The sequence below is a fragment of the Neophocaena asiaeorientalis genome, unplaced genomic scaffold (genome assembly GCF_003031525.2).
Source record: "Neophocaena asiaeorientalis asiaeorientalis breed wild unplaced genomic scaffold, Neophocaena_asiaeorientalis_V1.1 scaffold357, whole genome shotgun sequence".
In the NCBI taxonomy this organism is placed as follows: domain Eukaryota; kingdom Metazoa; phylum Chordata; class Mammalia; order Artiodactyla; family Phocoenidae; genus Neophocaena; species Neophocaena asiaeorientalis.
Window position 1 is genome coordinate 4176825 of NW_020173270.1, and position 17887 is coordinate 4194711.

General features: G+C 58.4%; 1 protein-coding gene across 6 annotated transcripts in view; it reads right to left on the bottom strand.

The window, feature by feature from the left end:
• The window catches only part of KDM4B (lysine demethylase 4B), a 127701-nt gene that overhangs the window by 87938 nt on the left and 21876 nt on the right, over positions 1 to 17887 (bottom strand). For 5 of the 6 annotated variants that reach the window (XM_024745697.1, XM_024745696.1, XM_024745701.1 and 2 more), the window contains exons 2-3: positions 15683 to 15789; positions 5113 to 5278 (exon numbers count right to left, since the gene is read on the bottom strand). In XM_024745697.1, coding sequence (XP_024601465.1) covers positions 5113 to 5253 — 141 coding nt within the window. In that variant the 5' untranslated portion in view covers positions 5254 to 5278; positions 15683 to 15789. Of the gene's footprint in view, positions 1 to 5112; positions 5279 to 15682; positions 15790 to 17887 lie in introns of those variants that run through there. The other variant, XM_024745698.1, reaches the window with a different exon arrangement.

The window sequence follows — 17887 nt, forward strand, 5'->3', positions numbered from 1 at the left end:
TGGACCTCCCCCTCCACGTTTCCTCTCCACCAGTCGGGGGTGACCTCTGCGCAAGCCCCACGGGCCCAGGTGGGTGTTTGCAAGCCCCAAACCTCCTTCCAGGGCGTCCAGTGGGCCACCCACCCAACAGCTCTGGGAAAAGGAACTAAACCAACCCATTTTTGGTGCATCAGCCACGCACCCTGGGGAAGCCGAACCCTCTCCCAGCCCAGGGCCACCAGGGAAGCACACGGCGCTGCGGCCCGAGTTGGCCGACAGCTCGGGAGCGGCTAAGTCCACTCACCATCCCCAGGATCCCGCTGTCACATGGGTGCAAAGAAATGTTTTGCTTGGCGACGAAAACACTGACTCTCCAGTTCCTGCTAAAAAGGGTGCTGCCCACCCACGACTAGCACGCATGGGGGTGTCCACCCACATAAATCAGTAACGACGACAGCAGCGACGATGAGAAAGTCAGCGCTCCTCACCCGGGCAGTCCCGCCCCACGGGGAACACTGGGCCATGTCTGGGGACGTCTGTGGTTGTCAGGACTGGGGGAGCTCCTGGCATCGAGGGGGTGGGGGCAGGGAGGCTGCTCCACACCCCACAGCACCCAGGACGGCCCCCCAGAGAATGACCTAGCCCTCACGTCAGCAGTGCCAGCAGGACCCTCGTTTAGAGTTAGATGGGAACGAGCCCCCTCCCAGAAGACACAGCTGTTCAGTCATAATGCCACAGGCGCCTGGCGTGACAACAGGGTGCTGGGCTCAGCCTGCCCGTCGACCGTTTTGCTAGATTCCCAGTGAGAAATCTGAGGAGTCAGGTGATGAACTAAAACACTCAAGGCTAGAAATGCAAAAACTAAAAAGGAGAGAGGGGGACTTCCCTGGTGGCACAGCGGTGAAGACTCCACGCTCCCAATGCAGGGGGCCTGGGTTCAGTCCCTGATCAGGGAACTAAGATCCCACATGCATGCTGCAACTAAGAGTTCGCAAGCCACAACTAAGGAGCCCACCTGCTGCAACTAAGACCCGGCGCAACCAAATAAATGAATATTTAAAAAAAAAAAAAAAGAAAAGAAAAGGAGAAGAGGGCCCATGCCTCCAGGATACGGGATGTTCTTGCAGGGAAACGGGTTGTGGGCTGAGGGATCCGGGACCCCGAGCTGCTCTTTAACTACGTGGCTGATGCCTCCTCGTTGCAGAAAAGCCTGAGTTTCCTCCTGGGGAAAGCACAGTGACCCTGGACCGGCTCCCTCGCCCCAAGTCTGTTGGAGAAACGCCTCCCTAACCAGGCTGCGGGATGAATGGACCACTCCTCAGCCCTCCGCTCTCAGGGGAGAGCCTCGGGCTCAGTCCTGTCCCCTCGGGCTCTGCTGTGTGACATCTGGACACTGGGGAGGAGCCGGCAGATGCTCCCGACACCTGGCTCACACGTGTGAACTGCACTTTCCCAGGCACAGGCTAAGCGGGTTCTGGAAAGGCGCATGAACAGAAGGCCACTGGTCTGGAACGCGAAGCTTCTGGAAAAATCCCTCAGCAAAGCACCATGGCCTAACACCCTCAAGTCTCTGCAGAGCAGGATTTGAAAGGAGGCTCTCCAAGCAGAGGACACCTGAAGGATGTCCCCTAAAGGCCCATGAGCATCCCCACTGTGTGGCCCTGGACGGACCCTGACTCGAAGCTGCTAGGGGGCAAGACTCAGCCAAGGCCAGGAGGACCGAGAGGCCACACACCCAAGGGAACGGCGTGACACCAGGGAGGTGGCCAGCTTGGCGGGCAGCTGGGGCAGGTGTGGGAGACCCTTCTAGAGGGAAGGAAGTGAGGGGCCGGCCTCTGCCCCCAAGAACCAGCTGGACCCAAAGCCATTCTGCTGGCAGCAGGCCTGGAGGCTAAGAAGAGCCAGGGCACCGCCTGGCTGCAGGGCACTGAGAGCACTGACACCCCTTGACCCCTCCCCAGGACCCTAAGCCACGCCCCTTCCTGGCTCCCTCCCTCCCCCAGCCCTTCCCAAGCGGCCTGAGGGGGAAGGAGCCCAGCTGGACACTGGTCCCAGAGCACACTCAGGGTGGGTGAGGAATGTGACCCACCACCCCGATGGCCCCAAGGTGGGAGCCCCCGTACCCAGAGCCCCCTCAGCTCCGGGCCCCGGCCCAGCCGTGCCTGCTGAGTGCCCACGCCGACCTAGCTGCCCCAGACCCAACAGAGCTTTTGTCGGGGGGCTATCAAATGTAGATTTGAGGAAAAAAGAAACCTCAACACCACACACACACACACACACACACACACACACACACAGAAGCGCGGTCAAGGCTGATGAGACCAGGGTGAGGGGGACCCCAGCGACTACAGAACTCGTTCAAGCCAGCAGGACACTGTGTCCCTTCTCCAAAGAGGCTGGCAGCCCTCAGGGCTGACGGCCCGCGTCGGAAGGAATTGGGGGCACCGAGGGCCGTGGCACGTGCCTCCCTGGACCCGTCTGTCCCCGCAGTAGCAGGGAGGCCCCAAGGGGCTAGAGGCACCTACACGCCGTCCCTGCCTGACGGGAGCAGGGATGCTGGTGCACGTGTGTGTGTCGGCGTGACTGTCCCCACAGGATCTCTCAGCGACAGTGGGGGAGCTGCTCCCAGCAGTCCCTGCCCGCCCTCACCGTGCCCTTCCAGAGAGAATTGCCCTTGCCAGAGAGAAAACAGCAAAGAAAATACCACTTAAGAGTGGAATGGAACATGCAAACAAAGGGCAGAGGCGGACTTCCCTGGTGGCGCAGTGGTAAAGAATCCACCTGCCAATGCAGGGGACATGGGTTCGAGCCCTGGTCCAGGAAGATCCCACATGCTGCGGAGCAACTAAGCCCGTGCGCCTCAACTACTGAGCCCTCGTGCCACAACTACTGAAGCCCGCATGCCTGTGTCGCAATAAGAGGAGCCACCACAACGAGAAGCCCGCACACCTCAGCGAAGAGTAGCCCCCGCTCACCACAACTAGAGAAAGCCCGCACGCAGCAACGAAGACCCAACACAGCCAAAAAAACAAACAAAGGGCAGAGTGAAAATGTGCCCTGAAAACATCTGCCTCACAAAAACATCCAGTCCGAATGGTTTCCCGTGGATTCAAGTAAGTTAGCAGAAAACTGGTCCACGGGAATTAAAGGCTTAAAAGCAGAGGCATGGGGCGCAAAGGAAAGGCAGGAGCCGGCAAAGGATAAGAAAAGGGAAGGAGCAGAGCCGGGGTGAGGACGTGCAGGGGAGACTTGGTGACGCCACACGAGGCTGTGCCCAAAGCAGCCCGGGGACAGAAGGTGCTGGAAGCAGCCCGGAAGCCGAAGCCGGAGATGACAGAGGAGGAGGGAAAGGAGAGGGGCCGGGGGAAGTGGCAGGTGCTGCCCACGGAGCACTCCACGAGGTTACCAAGACTCCTGGCACAGGGAACAACTTGATCCAAAAACAGAACTGGCGCTGCGTCCCGGCAAACGCGGAACGAGATGAGGGACAGGACACGTTCCAGGTGAAGGGGGGACCCCCCACGCCCAGCCCCACGGGCACCAGGCCTCTGAGTCCCCCACACCGCCCCCAGCTGGGGCACCTGAGGGAAAGGGGCACCTGACAACCGACCCCAGCCAATCGGTCCAGCCCAGAGGGAGGCTCCGAACCTGCAAGAACCCAGGCCCGGGGCTTCCAGAGCCACAGACCCCGATGAGAAGGCTCTGCTGGGTGTGTGCTGTCATGGGGCCCAAGGAATGAAAATCAAGGAGAGGGGAAAGGAGGTTAAGATGTTGCAGGCCCACCTCTCTCCTCATCTGCACGGCTGAGATTAAAGGCATGGATGTCACACAGCCAACCAAACCCGGCAGGGGAGGTGGGCAGAGGAAGGCCAGCACACCTGTCCCCTCGCTGCAGACACCATCTGGGGACAGACCACCGTGACCCGCGGCCCAATACCACCCACCACCTGCTTCCGTCCAGCCACGGAGCTGACGCTGGCATTCTTTCTGGGTTTTTTTTTTTCATTTTTTGAAAAAAAATTTTTTAATTCTCTTTTACTTTTTAAAATTTTACTTACTTACTTATTTATTTTTTGGTCACCCCCACGCGGCTTGTGGGATCCTAGTTCCCCGACCTGTGATCGAACCCAGGCCCTCGGCAGTGAAAGTGCAGAGCCTTCACCACTAGACCACCAGGGAATTCCTTTTTTAAAATTTTTAAATGGTTGAGGGAAAATAACAAACGAAGACTGTTTCAGGACAGGTGAAAATTCTACAAAATGCACATTTCAGTGTCTATAAATCAGGTTTCATGTGCTCACAGCCATGCTTTTGGGGTTGTGGGTCATCCCCGGCCGCAGAGCTGAGTGGTGGCCACAGACAGTCCAGCCCAAGAAGCTGAAAATATTTACTATCTGACTCTTTGCAGAAAAGGCTTAGCGAACCCCAGCTTTAACAATAGAGGGCTGGGTATTAGATAAAGTGCCGGTCATACAGGAGGCAACTAGAAGAACCCAAATCAGGGGACAAATCTCCCAGATTATGTGGTGAGCAGACCCTCACACACAGAGGTTCACGTGCACATGAAGAAACTCGGCACCCGTCCCCAAGGTTTGTTCCCCGCACAGAAGAGGCGTGGGCAGGCATGCTATCTGCCGGTGTTCACACACGCACATGCACGTCCATGCGTGATGCTCCGTGAAAAGAGACACGAGGAATCAGTGCCGTGCCGCTCCAGGCAGAGGAGCCGGGGTCAGGGTGGGTGGTGGGGGAACTCATTCTCCCTCCTACCCTGTCGCAATGCTTGAACTCGCTTCATACGTGCGTTACAGTCTCAAAAAAATGTGTTTAAGTAGGAATATAAAGGCAAAAAGTAAGCCCTCCCCAGCACCGACTCCCCTGGGACCCCCCTGACGGGGTGAGACGGCTGCTGGTCCCACCATGATGCTCTGTGTCCCACCCAGGATCAGCGCCCTCGGGGACCCCGGTGCCCAGAACTGTGCCTGACTTGGGGAAAGAACATATGTTCATGGATAAATTAGGTCAGAGGGGCTCAATGAGCAGACTAATGGGTGCCTCTCGGGCCCCTTGCCCCTGGGTGGGCACAGGGTAGGGGCCGGGGGGAGCTGCACGGGGGCCTGGGGCATCACCCACCTTGGCCAGGCCCGCCCGGTGGGCCCCCTGGGACTCGATGTAGGCCACGTATTTGTTGAAGTCCTTAAACTCCTCCATCGTTGGGCGAAACGTCATGATTTTACAACTTGGGTTCTGGGCCCCGTGATCCTCGGACCCCATGGCTGCAGCAGAGAGACGGCCACACCTGCAAGGGAGACAAGAGAGCGTCAGCACCTCCATCACTGCCACGGGCCGGTTCCCTTCTCCCCAGGAGGCACCCAAACTACCTGGCCCCAAGGACAGAGGCCACGCAGCTGAGCAGGGCCAAGGGGAGCCTGGGGGCCACTTCATCACTCTCTCTGGCACAAAAGACCAAATGACTACAACGAATTACTAACAGAGGTAGCCCGTTCTAAGAGCCCATGCGATGCTGGAGGCCAGAGCACACATTTCAAACAAGGGGCCTCGGAAATAAAACCTTTTCTTATCAGGGCCTCATCCAGATTCACTGGCATTGACCTCACAGCTGGAATCCAGAGGCAGAAGCACGGGAGGGGCTGGGAAGGTGAGTGAGGTCCTGTGTGTTTCACTAGCAGGGAACTCCTCCTAGGGCGGGGCCGCCACAAGCAGGGGAGCAGTGTGTGGGTCCCTCCAATACTGGCCCGGCTGCTGTCAGCGAACCCAGGCCCCAATGACCCACGGGCTGCCCAAGGCCGGGACCTGGAACCAGGAGAGCAGGAGGTCCGGCCAGAGAGGCTCGTTTCCCGCCGTGTCACCCTGGGCTATAACCACGCCTGGCCGATCCAGCACAGAGCGTGGCACAGAGCGTGGCGGGGATCGGGCTCCTCTAGGGGACAAGGCTGCAGGCTGGAGAGGCCCCCGCCCGTCCCAAGAGTTACGAGAGTTAGGGGGGCCCAGTGGGGTGGCTGGTGACCCACCCCAATGAGGAAGAGGCTTGGGGGACAGACTCTAGGGAAGGGTCCCTGCTGGGACAAGAGGAGACCAGACTCCCTCCAGGACTGGAAAGAGGTCAGAACCCAAGTGCACGCAGACCCAGAAATTGGAGGACAATTAACCAAGTCCACCTCCCCCCACCCCAAAGTGAGCTGGGGAGTGAGAAAGGCAGGAAGCCCACCAGTCCAGGAAGTAGAGAGTGGGGGGGGGGGAGTCCGTGTTGCCAAGACGCAGCCACTGGCTCCCCAAAGGCGCTCCCCCGGCGGGCGCTAGAGGGCAGCACGAGCCCGGGAACGGGAGCCGAGGCGGGCAGCTGCCTGGGACAGACCTGGAGGCCCAGGCAGATACCAGACCAGGTCCAGGTCCTGCCCTCAGGGCAGCGGGTAGGCAGCTAAGGCCGTGCTCTGAAGGTCACACTCACGGCTGGACTGCTGGGGACCCCGGAGGTCCTGGCACACACGGGGTCACCACTGCATCCGGGCTGGGACCCCTGGGCCCCTCCACCCTGTGTGCACAGGAGCCTCTGTCACTCCTCCTCGCAGGGCAGCCGAAGCTGCGGTCCACAGGGCAGGCCACGGGTGCCCAGGACCGTGTGACAACAGCTCTGAGGGGGATCACGGAACCACCGAGGTCACACGGGTTTATAAAGGGGAAGGGTCATCACAAACCCCCCTGCGGACCAGCAGGCACCAGAGGGCCCAGGCCGCGGCCAGGCTGACCAGCCCTCGGGATGGACCACCACGCCGTCCCCCCCACCCCACAGCCGGGGCCCAGCGCCTGACTCCCCGCCTGAGCCCCCAGAAGACAGCTGCCCTCTCCCCTCCAGCCCAGACCCAGCCACACGGGGCTCACCCGGGGCCTCCGCTGTCCTGAGGGAGCTCAAGGCCCCGGGGGAACAGGCCCGACCCGATGATCTGGGAACATGGGTGTGGACCTGAGCTGGGCTAAGGGCTGTGAAGGGAGGCACAGGGGCATAGGGAGGGAGGCCTCCCGGGGCAAGGACCCGGGACAGGACACAGTGGGGACAGTACAGATGACCGGCCGTAGCCATCGCTCGCCAGCCTTCCTCGTGCGCCTGCCACCCAAGCTGCCTGGTCCTGTCAACCCCACCTCCCCACCCGCCCAGATTCCCTGTACCCACCACCCCTGCCCGCACAGAGCAGCAGAGGGGGTCCGTGCCGCCCACCCGTCTTGCATGGCCATCAAACCCGTCCTCTGAGGCCTGCAGCCGGAACACGATCACCCGGGTCTCAGCTCCTCGTCCCAAGCCCCCGACGGCCGGGCAAAGGGCCAGAGGCCAGCTCCGCAGCCCGCCACGGATGGTGCCCAGATTGGGAAGCGGCGGACACGTCAGCGCTTGACAGCCCGCGGCCCTGTTCTCCACGCTTTATGTGGGTGGTGTGTCCACTCTGCACAGTTCACGAGGGGGCGTCGCGCGTGCCTGGAAGCCCAGCTCCGCTGCGACCATGCCAGTCTCCCAACACAGCGCCACCCGCTGTGGGTGATGGGCACCAGGACCACCTGCAACAGCAACTCTCCTCTTGGCCAGGCCGGTCCCAGCAGGGGAGGACGACCCAGCCTCCCCCTCAAGGCCAGCTGTGTCACCACGAGAGAGGCCCACCCTGCCACGGATGCTGCCGCCTGCCCTCCCACAAGGCACTGTTGGTGGGAAATGAGGTGGGGCAGGACCCCCGTCTCCCCCCAAGACCAGCCTGTCCTGGGCAGACGCGGGGCAGCCCCAGGGTCCTGCCCACACGAGTTCTCTCGCCCATTAAACATAAACATAACCACAGGAGTGCTTTTCCATGGGGGGCAGGGGGAGCAAGCAGGTGATACGACAGCAGGTAGAGTTTCCTGCACTGCACCTGGCAGGATATGCTTCTCCAGCCGCCGCTGTCATCCAGATGCAGCTCAGCAGTGGATCATGTGCGGTTTTCTTTTTTTTTTTTTTTTTTTTTTGGTCTTATTCGTGCCGGTTGCAGTAAAGTTTTTAGTAGGTGAATATAAAGAAGAAAATTCAAATGGTTTATAATCCCAACACTCCATAACCCTTGACACGTTTTTTGAAGGAGGGCAAATAAAAATCAGACGTGCACATACTTTAAAAATAACAAAAGGAATGTGCTCTTAACCAGACAGTGCCACGCCCAAAATGCGAGGTTCTAACAACTTCATCGTAAAAAGACAAGCAGCACAATTAAAAAGTGGGCCAATGACTTGAATAGACATTTCTCCAAAGAGGAGACTCAAACGGCCAGTAAGCACATGAAAAGATGCTTGAAGTGATCAGCCATCAGAGGAATGCAAATCTAAACAAGAGTGACACACACCTCCCCCAACTGGGGTGGCTAGAGTGAAAAAGCAGATAACAACAAGTGTTGGTGAGAAACTGGAACCCTGACTCCCAGCTGGTGGGAACGTAAAAATGGGGCAGCCCCCCGAAAAGTTAAACATGGAACTGACCACACAAGCCAGCAATCCCACTCCTAGGTATACACCCAAGAGAAGTGAAAACATGTGTCCGCACAAAAACTTGTACACAAATGTTCACAGCAGCGTGATTCACAGCAGCCAAAAGGTGGAAACAGCCCGAGTGTCCATCAACAGATAACGGTACACAAACTGGTCCCTCCACACACGGGCACATCACTCAGCCACGAAAGGGAGAGAAGTACTGACACTCACTACAACATGGATGGACCCTGAGAACACGATGCTCAGCGAGAGAAGCCAGGCACAGAAGGCAGGCTAAGAGGTCTGGGTTTCTTTATGGAGTGATGGGAATGTTCCAGAGTTGATTGTGGTGAAGGCTGCAGGACTCTGAATTCGCTAAAAAAATCGTGTGCTGTAAGTGGGAGAACTGGTTGGCGGGTGGATTCTATCTCAATACAGCCACTACCCCCAGAAAAGAAACAGAGATTAGGGTAGGGGAGAAGGAAAGAAGAAAGTTCTGCACTTGCCAAAAAAAAATAATAAATAAACAAAACCTCTGGCTGCCTGGCAGCGTGGGCGCCTGGAGCCTTCAACTCCTCAGCCTGCAGAAGGGCTCCCCCAGAGCCAAGCCCCCACCCCACGAGAGACAGAGGACACCCCGCAGCCCGGCCACGGAGGAGGCATCTGCTGGGTTCCTTCTCTAACAGGAAGTGCGGCCTCCAGAGACACTTGGTGGGTCCCTGTCCCCGCCCCCGCCCCGGCCCAGCCCTTGAAGCCTCTAACAGGGAAGAGAGCGGCCCTTTCTTCCCACTCCTGATTCTGAGGCTGAGAGCAGGCATGCCTATAGGCTGCAACCACTGAATTTTACACATTCTAAATGGATGGAACTGTCTGCTTTGTGAATTACCTCTCAATAAAGCGATGGTTTTTCTTAAGTTCTGTGTACGGGGAGACCCCGCACGCCTTGGCCTTCCCGGCCTGACGCCCGCCCAGCCCTCACAGCCCGCCGCCTGGGACGGATGAGCGTGATCACGCGTGGAGGGGCGGTTCCCCAGCTGTCCTGGACGGCTGCTCCTCACCCAGAGACAGGTGACAGGAGGGCTCCACCCGCTCTCTGGGTCCCAACAAATGAGTCCAGCCCAGAGAGGCCCTCCTGGGCTGCTGCACCGGCACCTCCCCCAGTGGCCTTCAAACTGGGGGACTCACGGGATGGGCTATGGGGGACACTCTGGCCACCCCCGTGGAGGCTACCACCCGACCTGTGCTGCAGCACGGTGACCAGGTGGGGGGTCTTTCCCGCCCCAACCTGACAGCTGCTCCTCCCGGGGGCAGAAGGCTCTCCAGATCTGGACTCCGGCCTTGGGCTGATGTCCCCCCCGCCAGGAGCCCGACAGAGCGGGGTGCGCTGAGCCTGCGAGCCTCAGGAGAGGGGGGGTGAGAGACATCCCAAGGCGTGGGTCTCCCACAGCCGGGTGCACTCTGTCTGTCCGTCCGTGAGCCAGAATTCAGAAATAAGATGACTGGTAAGGGACACCATTTCCCCAACAGGCAGCCACATCCTCCTGGCTGAGGGGCTCTGGGGACTAAGGGTTTCTGAGGTTCAATGGCAGATGTTTTCCAGAAACTGGATGGCTGGAATCTGCAACTCTGGGGTTTTGACAAGAATACAGTATTCAATATGTGGGAAGGCACGTCCTCTGAAGAAAATGTCACCCTACTAAAAGCTTTACTCTGAGGGGTGCACTGTTATTGAAAAGGATTCGGGGGCTCTCTGAGCACAAAGTGCCCCCAGTTCTTCTCTGCGGGGCCTGTGCCCCAGCCCCGGGGGGCGTCTCTCCCCCAGCTCTTTCCTCCCGGGCCCTCCCCTCCACCTGCCATCAGGTGAAGCCCCAAGCCTCCCCGTGACTCCCAGCCAGCCCCGGGCCCTGCTCCCATCTCAGCCCAGTTCCCGCCACCACAGCCCAGTTCCCAACAGGAGACGATGACTGAGGGGCCCCTGAGCGGGCTCAGGCCCCAGGAGGAGCCAGCACCCCTCCACCAAGACTCAAGAGGAAACCCACCGTGAAGGCAGCACGGGAGCCCCCCAGCCCCTGTCCCCGGCCCCCGGGTGTGGGCCTGGCGCTCCATCACCGTGTCCCGAGAGCAGCTCATCAGGTGCCCTCATACAGGGAAAAGCTTGGCGGTAGAACGCCCTCCACTTCATCCTTCTCTGCTGGGAGCACCCCCTACGTCCCAGGTTCCCTGCAAGCTGGGCATGCTCCCTGATCACACAGAGCCTGAAGCCCAGGGGGCGCTCGGGGCAACTAGTGCTGCCCCACCGTACCCGCCAGCCCCAGTGTCAGAGAACCCTTTGTCCCCTAGGGGCGGAGCACAGGCTCCAGGAGCAGCCTGCGAAGGACGCAAGGATGCCAGCCTTGATCTGGCTCTACCCCATGGAACTGGCTGGACTGAAACAGCCACAGTGACGAGAGGGACAAAGCAGGCAGAGAGCCCAGAGCCAGGAAGGCGGGAGGCCAAGGTCAGAAGGGCCAACTGAGAAATGTGAGGACAAGAGATGTGAGGAAGGCAGCTTGGCCGGACGGGGCTGTGTGGGCACAGAGGGGGAGCGGATGGGTAGCCCCGCGCACAAGGCCAGGACCACGCTAACATTTATCTGAGCAACGCCAACTCCGAAAGGCACAAAGGAAGAATCACCCGCAGCCCTGCACGTTGGTTCCCTACTGCTGCCGAACGAATCTCCACAAACCTAGTGGCTGAAACAGCACAGCTTTATCTCCGAGTTCTGGAGGCCAGGAGTCCCTCCCGGATCTCAAGTGGGCTGTGCTCTTTCTGGAGGTTTCCTGCCTTTTCCAGCTTCTAGAGGCACCGCATCCCTGGCTCGAGGTCCCTTCCTGCATACTCACAGCATCTCCGGTCTCTCTCTGCCTCTCTTCTCTGACCACTGCTTCCATCACCACATCCCCTTCTCTGACTCTGACTCCCCTGCCTCCCTCTTAGAAGGACCCCTGTGATGACATTGGACCGCCTGGCTAATCCAGGGTGAGCATCCATCTCCAGATCTTTAACTTCATCCAGGCTGCAGAGTCCCTCTCATGTCAGGAAGCATCTTCACAGGTTCCACAATTAGGGTGTGGGCACCTCAAGGAGCGCTATTCCCTCTGCCTCAAAAAGCCACGTGAAAAATCCATCACACAAAGAGATAAGTAACAGTCACCATGCCCCTCCCACAGGGGACCGCTGCTGTGAGATGCGTCCTGGAAAGACAAGCACATCTGCCTAGTCGCTCAGACAAAAGCAGTTTCAAGAAGAGGACGAAGGGGACCAAGAGATACCCAGTGGGCTGCAACATGACCCCCGCGTCCTCCCCACGACTCAGACATGCACAGCGCCCCAGAGCACAGAGCCTGGAGCCACCCTCTGGCCGCAGAGCTGACTCATGGGCACAGCCAGAGGCCCCAGTGATGCCGAAGGAGACCTTTCTGGCCGCTCGCGCCCCAGACAACCTTGGCCTGCATCTTCACGTTGGTGCCAATGCTCACACCTCGTCAGCCCCCAAGACACTCGGCCGAGCTGTGGGGAGGAGCCAGGAGGCGTGAACCACAAGCTGGGTTGCATGATGGCCTGGGGAGCCCCCGGGAGCCCCATCCCCAGGAGGCCTGGGCATGGGAAGGGCAGGCCCTGGGAATCCCCAGGGGCCCGGCTCAGCCCGATCCCCCCACACTGCCAGAGCCCCTTCGCTAATTCCAGAGCAAGTGTGCAACACCTGGGGACCGCGACGATCAGGGCCACGCGACGATCAGGGCCACGCTTCAGGAAGATGCTGCAGGGCCAACAGCACTGGCCACGGAAGCCTCAAGAAGCCACATGGGGCAAAGTCCCACGAATATCGTGGTCTGAGTCACAATCTCGCGTGACTCTAAAATGACAGTGTCCTGGTTCAACACCCAATCCTTCCACCTAGGTACCCCCCAAACTGCAGAGAGAAAATGAATGAATAAATAGCAACATGCCCCCGTGGTCGGGGGCCTTGCTCAAAAGAGACGGAGGCAAACGAGGAACGTTTATCACGCCTCTCCTCCTAAAAACCGGCGCTGAGGCCACCTTCTTCTCTTGATCTTTAGTATACCTTTGAACTTTAAAGAAAAAAGCTCTCTCTGTCACAACCCTCCCGGAGGAAGTGCCCACGGCGGGGCCGCCCACAGCCCATGACAGGGGCATCTTTTATTAGCCCGGAGACGTCACCTGTCTGTGCTCACAGATGCAAAACTGGGTGCTTTTTTCACACACACAAAAAAAAAGGCAGGAAAAAGCTACCAGACCTGAAAAAACAGGCCAAGCAATATGCTGAGGAGGAAGAAATCCTTCCAATGAAGTAAATGAGCGAAAAAGCAAAGAACCGGGAGGGCGCAGGGCAGGAGGAAGGCTGGGTGAGAAGCCCACCCACAGCCTGGGGCGGCCTGCACTCTCCCTCCCGCGTGGAGCTATTCTGCTTGGAACTGAACCCGCGTGTCTCCAGCTCAGATCCTGCTCCTAACGAGACAGGGTGGAGCAGGACCTGCTGCGAGAGGCTTCTTCACACTCACAGGAACCCAACCACGGCGGCCAGGAGCATGAAAGGCGAAGCGTGGAGCCACCATCTGACCCAGCCATCCCACCCCTAGGTGTCGTCCACCAAGACACCTGAACGTTCACGGCAGCATCATTCATAAAACCTCAAAAGCGGAAACAACACGACTGCCCACCTACGGATGACAGATGCACCAAATGTGGTCCCTCCACACACGGGCACATTCTCAGCCATGAAAAGGAGAGAGGCACTGACACTCACTGCAACGTGGATGGAGCCTGAGAACACGATGCTTGGTGAGAGAAGCCAGACGGAGGAGGACACACAGTGTGTGATTCCAGTGATGGGAAACGTCCAGAACAGTCCGATCCACAGACACAGAGAGTGGATTCCTGGTTGTCAGGGCCTGAGGGAGGGAGAGGGAGTGCCTGCTTCATGGACAGTGGTTTTGGGGAGTTGATAGCGGTGCTCTGGAGTTAGATGGAGTTAGACGGTGGGGTGGCGGCACACCTCTGTGAACGTACTAAAAACCACTAGATTGCATACTTTATTTTAATTAATTAATTAGTCCACTCCATTGTGCGGCTTATGAGATCTTAGTTCCCTGACCAGGGATTGAACCTGTGCCCATGGCAGTGAAAGTGCGGAGTCCTAACCACTGGACCGCCAGGGAATTCCCTGAATTGTATACTTGGAGGTGTGACCATTATAGCATGTAATTACATCTCTACAAAACTTAATTTTTTTGAAGTCCAAGGCAGCCTGTTTGGGACCTGCCAGACCACAGTCAACCTGTCCCATTTGTCACGAGCACCCTGATCTCCGCGAACGCCCGAGGCCTTTTGGGGAAGGTGCCCGTGACCTGACTCATTTCCGCCTCCCACTCTTCCCCCAGCCCAGAACATTCTCACACCTTTCAGGGATGGTGCTCAGTCTCTCCAGCTATAAAATGGGTTGACAGAGGGAGATGACTAGCATCCTTGTGAGGGATTACTAAAAAGTTAACCGCACAGGGCGAGTTACGTACGCAGAATGTGTCGTGCAGATGGGGATACAGAGAGGATACAGAGAGGATAACCGAGTTTCAGGGACTTGACTGTCTTGTAAGAAAGCGTGAGTTTTAAGGGTAAAGCAACGCTTTGGGACACACAGTCAGAACTGACCATTTCTAAACCAGTCGACGAGGGCCTGGTCCACCCAGCCCCAGACAGTGACAAGCTGGCAGGGACTGGGGACGGCCCACCTTCTCTGTGCAGGACCACACGGTAAACGTTTGCAGCTTTGCAGGCACGCGGCCTCTGTCACAACCACGCAATTCCACCACCGTGAGGAGGAAGGTGCAAGTGAACAGAAGCAGCTGTGCGCCGATAAGGCTTTATTTACAAGAACACACGATGGGCCGAGTGGGCCGAGTGGTCCTCGGGCCGCAGTTTGCCGGCCCCTGACCCAGATGCCTGAAATCTCCCCTTTAAGGAACAAAACCTGCACTCCACCGCTTGTAAAGGAGAACCTGAGCTCCACGGCCCAATTCCTGGGTTCCTAAATCGTGGCAGAACAGACAAGGCCACGTTCTAGTCCACACTGAGCCCTCATTAGCCACGTGGCCTTGGGAGGAGGCTTCGTCCAAGGTCAACACTGAACACAAGCCCTTCTCGCTCAGCCAGCTCTCCTCGCTGTGGCCAGGAGCACGGGAACTGCTTGTCCCACGCTGAGCGCCCCTCCACCTGGGTGCCCCTGCCCGTGGGTGCCAGCCATGAGGGGCTCAGGCTGCTCCCTCTTTTCTTACCAGTGACCCGCCTTGGGCCACCTCCAGAGGCCACCTCTGTGAACCCTCTGTCCCTGCTTAATTAGAAAAGTCCAGGAGAAGGGGGACACCCTGGAGCTGAAACCCAGAAGCAGCTGGGTCATGGGATTCTTTTCAAAGCATTGAAAAATAATCCTCCAGGGTTTCCCTGGTGACGCAGTGGTTAAGAACCCGCCTGCCAATGCAGGGGACACGGGTTCAAACCCTGGTCCAGGAAGATCTCACATGCCACGGAGCAACTAAGCCCGTGAGCCACAACTACTGGAGCCCACGAGCCACAACTACTGAAGCCCGCACACCTACAGCCCGTGCTCCGCAACGAGAAGCCACCGCAATGCGAACCCCGCGCACCGCAACGAAGAGCAGGCCCCGCTCGCCTCAACTAGAGAAAGCCCGCACGCAGCAACGAAGACCCAAAGCAACCAAAAATAATTAACTAATTACTTTTAAAAAATAATAATAATAATCCTCCATTTTTGAAGACCCTCCCCTCTCCCTGTGACTGATCATCATCTCCCGCAGGGTGTGAGGTGGGGTGAACATGCCCCTCGGTGAAGCCAGAAGTGGTGTCCTGCCCAGGGACACGACGCAGATAGGGCAGCTCATCCTGGGCCATCCTGGAGTCCCCCCAAACCCACTATGGTTCTCAGGGCTTCTAGAAGTGAGGGACAGGTGTTCAGATGCTGAGGGGCCAGAGTGCAGACGCGGAGAGAAGGCACATCCAGCACAGCGACGCTGAGGGGTCCAGGCTCCTCTAGGGGCATCTGGCCCCTGGACACCCCAGGAGCTCAGAACCAAACAGGGCCGCCTCCTCCACCAGCAGCCCTGGGGCCGGGGGCCCGCACACGTACTTACTGCAAGGTTCCTGGTACACAGTGGGGAGTGAGGCTGCAGGGAGATGGTCCAATAACCGGCTTCTGTTAGGGTTTCTGTCAGGTTCCAGCAATGGCGATGGTTCCTAAAATGTGCAAAACAAAAGCACAATTAACTAAAATTACACTCCTAGCAGCAGCGTGCAGCCCAGGGATGCCTGCCTCTGTTCTGATGTTTCCAAGAACATGAAAATCCACAACCATGAGCACCCGCCCCACTAAAGGCTTCCAGCGACGGCCCATTTTAAGCTCTCAGCTCCTAAACATCGGTAGCTGAGGAAGCAAGAGCCTCCAAACACAATCAAATCAGACCAATGATGCTTCTGGAGACCTTAAGGTACAGGCACTCCCGAGAGGTTTACAGGAAGTTCTGCCTCTTCCGAACCCCCCTGCAGGCCGGGAAGGTGCCCCTCCAAGGAGGACAGTCGGACAGGAACTGCCGCGTGGTGACCGCCATCTACACCCCCGGGGGGCAGAGAGCACAGGGCAGAGCGTGGCAGGCACCCTGCAGCTGAGACCCCACGGGGGGGCAGGGTCCCCACCACGGCATTCACAGCCAGGCTCAGGGTCACTTGCTGAATGGACACAGGACAAGACTCTAAACGTGGGGTGTGGCCCCAGGGCCTCTGACAATCTGGGCTCCAGCTGCCCCGACTCACTGGGCTCCCCGCCCCTACCTCCTGGACACCTGAGCTGAGCTGACGGCTCGGCGTCTGCCGGACCCTCCCTGCCCCTGTGCCTTTGCACATGCTGCCTAAAGCTGGACTAGCTGCTGGGGGCCGACCTGGCTGCAGGGCAGCTCAGCCAGGGTGCCCTGGGGGTGTGGAACTTGGTCCTGCACACCTTCCCTAACTCACCAGGAGCTTTAAATAGCACAAGTCCCAAAAACAGGCAACGTGTGCTGACCTTTTCTACCTTTTTTTTTAATCAGGTTTTTAAAATTACTGGGCACAACCCACTACATTGATTTCACTGTCTTCTAACAGGTGCCAGCCCCTGGGCTGAAAGGCCACACCGAGCTGTGGAATGACCAGCCCTCGGGCATTCGCCTCTTCCTCTGGACCAGCTAAGCCGCCCGGGGCCACGTGTAGTCCCAAGGGCTCCTCGGCCGCTGCCACCTGCCCTGCTCCGCAGCCCCGCCAGCCCCTGACAGCGACAAGAGCAGAAGTCTGGGGGTTCAATTAATCTGGCATGTCTCCACATGGCTGTGGCTGGTGGAACAATGGCCCCCAAGGATGTCCCCATCCTAATCCCCGGGAGCTGTGACTATGCTCTCCTTGGTGACAAGAGACTGCAGATGGGATGAAGTTAAGGATCTTTTTTTTTTTACATCTTTTTTCTTCTTTTTTTTGGTCGCGCCGCACGTGGGATCTTAGCTTCCTGACCAGGGATCGAACCCGGCCCCCTGCATTGGAAGTGCGGAGTCTTATCCGCTGGACCGCTGGGAAGTCCAAGTTAAGGATCTCGAGATGGAAGATGATCCTGCGTTATCAGGGGGCCCAGTGCCATCCCCAGAGTCCTTCTAAGAGGGAGGCGAGAGGGTGAGAGTCAGAGAAGAACTGACGACAGAGGCAGAGGTCAGAGCGATGTGCTCTGAAGACGGAGGAGGGGCCCCCAGCCGAGGATGCGGCGCCTCTAGAAGCTGGAAATGGCGAAGAACCGATTCTTCCCTGGCGCCTCCAGAGGATCAATCAGCCCTGCCCACACCTTGATTCTAGCCCAGTGAGACCCATGTCGGACTTCTGGCGGCCAGGACGGTGAGATGATAAACGCCCATTGTTTTAAGTCACTGAGTCTGCGGTCGTTTGTTACCGCAGCAAAGGGAGACTGATCCGGCGGCTTCCACGTACATCACCCGATGACAGAGGAGAGGGACCTTCTCACCCCCACTGCCCGCAGGCCTCCCTGCTGAGAATAGCCGGCCTGACTTTCACTCACATCTGATGGGGTCACGTGTCTCCCTGGTCACTTGTCACTACCTCTTTGCACACTGTCTCCCCAGATGGACGATGGGCCACCCCACACACAGCACGTGGGCTGCAAGGCAAAGGCCACCCGAGCCTGTGGTCCTCGGCTGGACAGACCCCAGTCTGCTGCTGCCCATTGCTGTGGGGTCCTCCTGCCCTCGTGCTCTGGGGGATGACAGCATTGACCCCAAAATAGGAGGCTGGAAGCTCTGTGGTT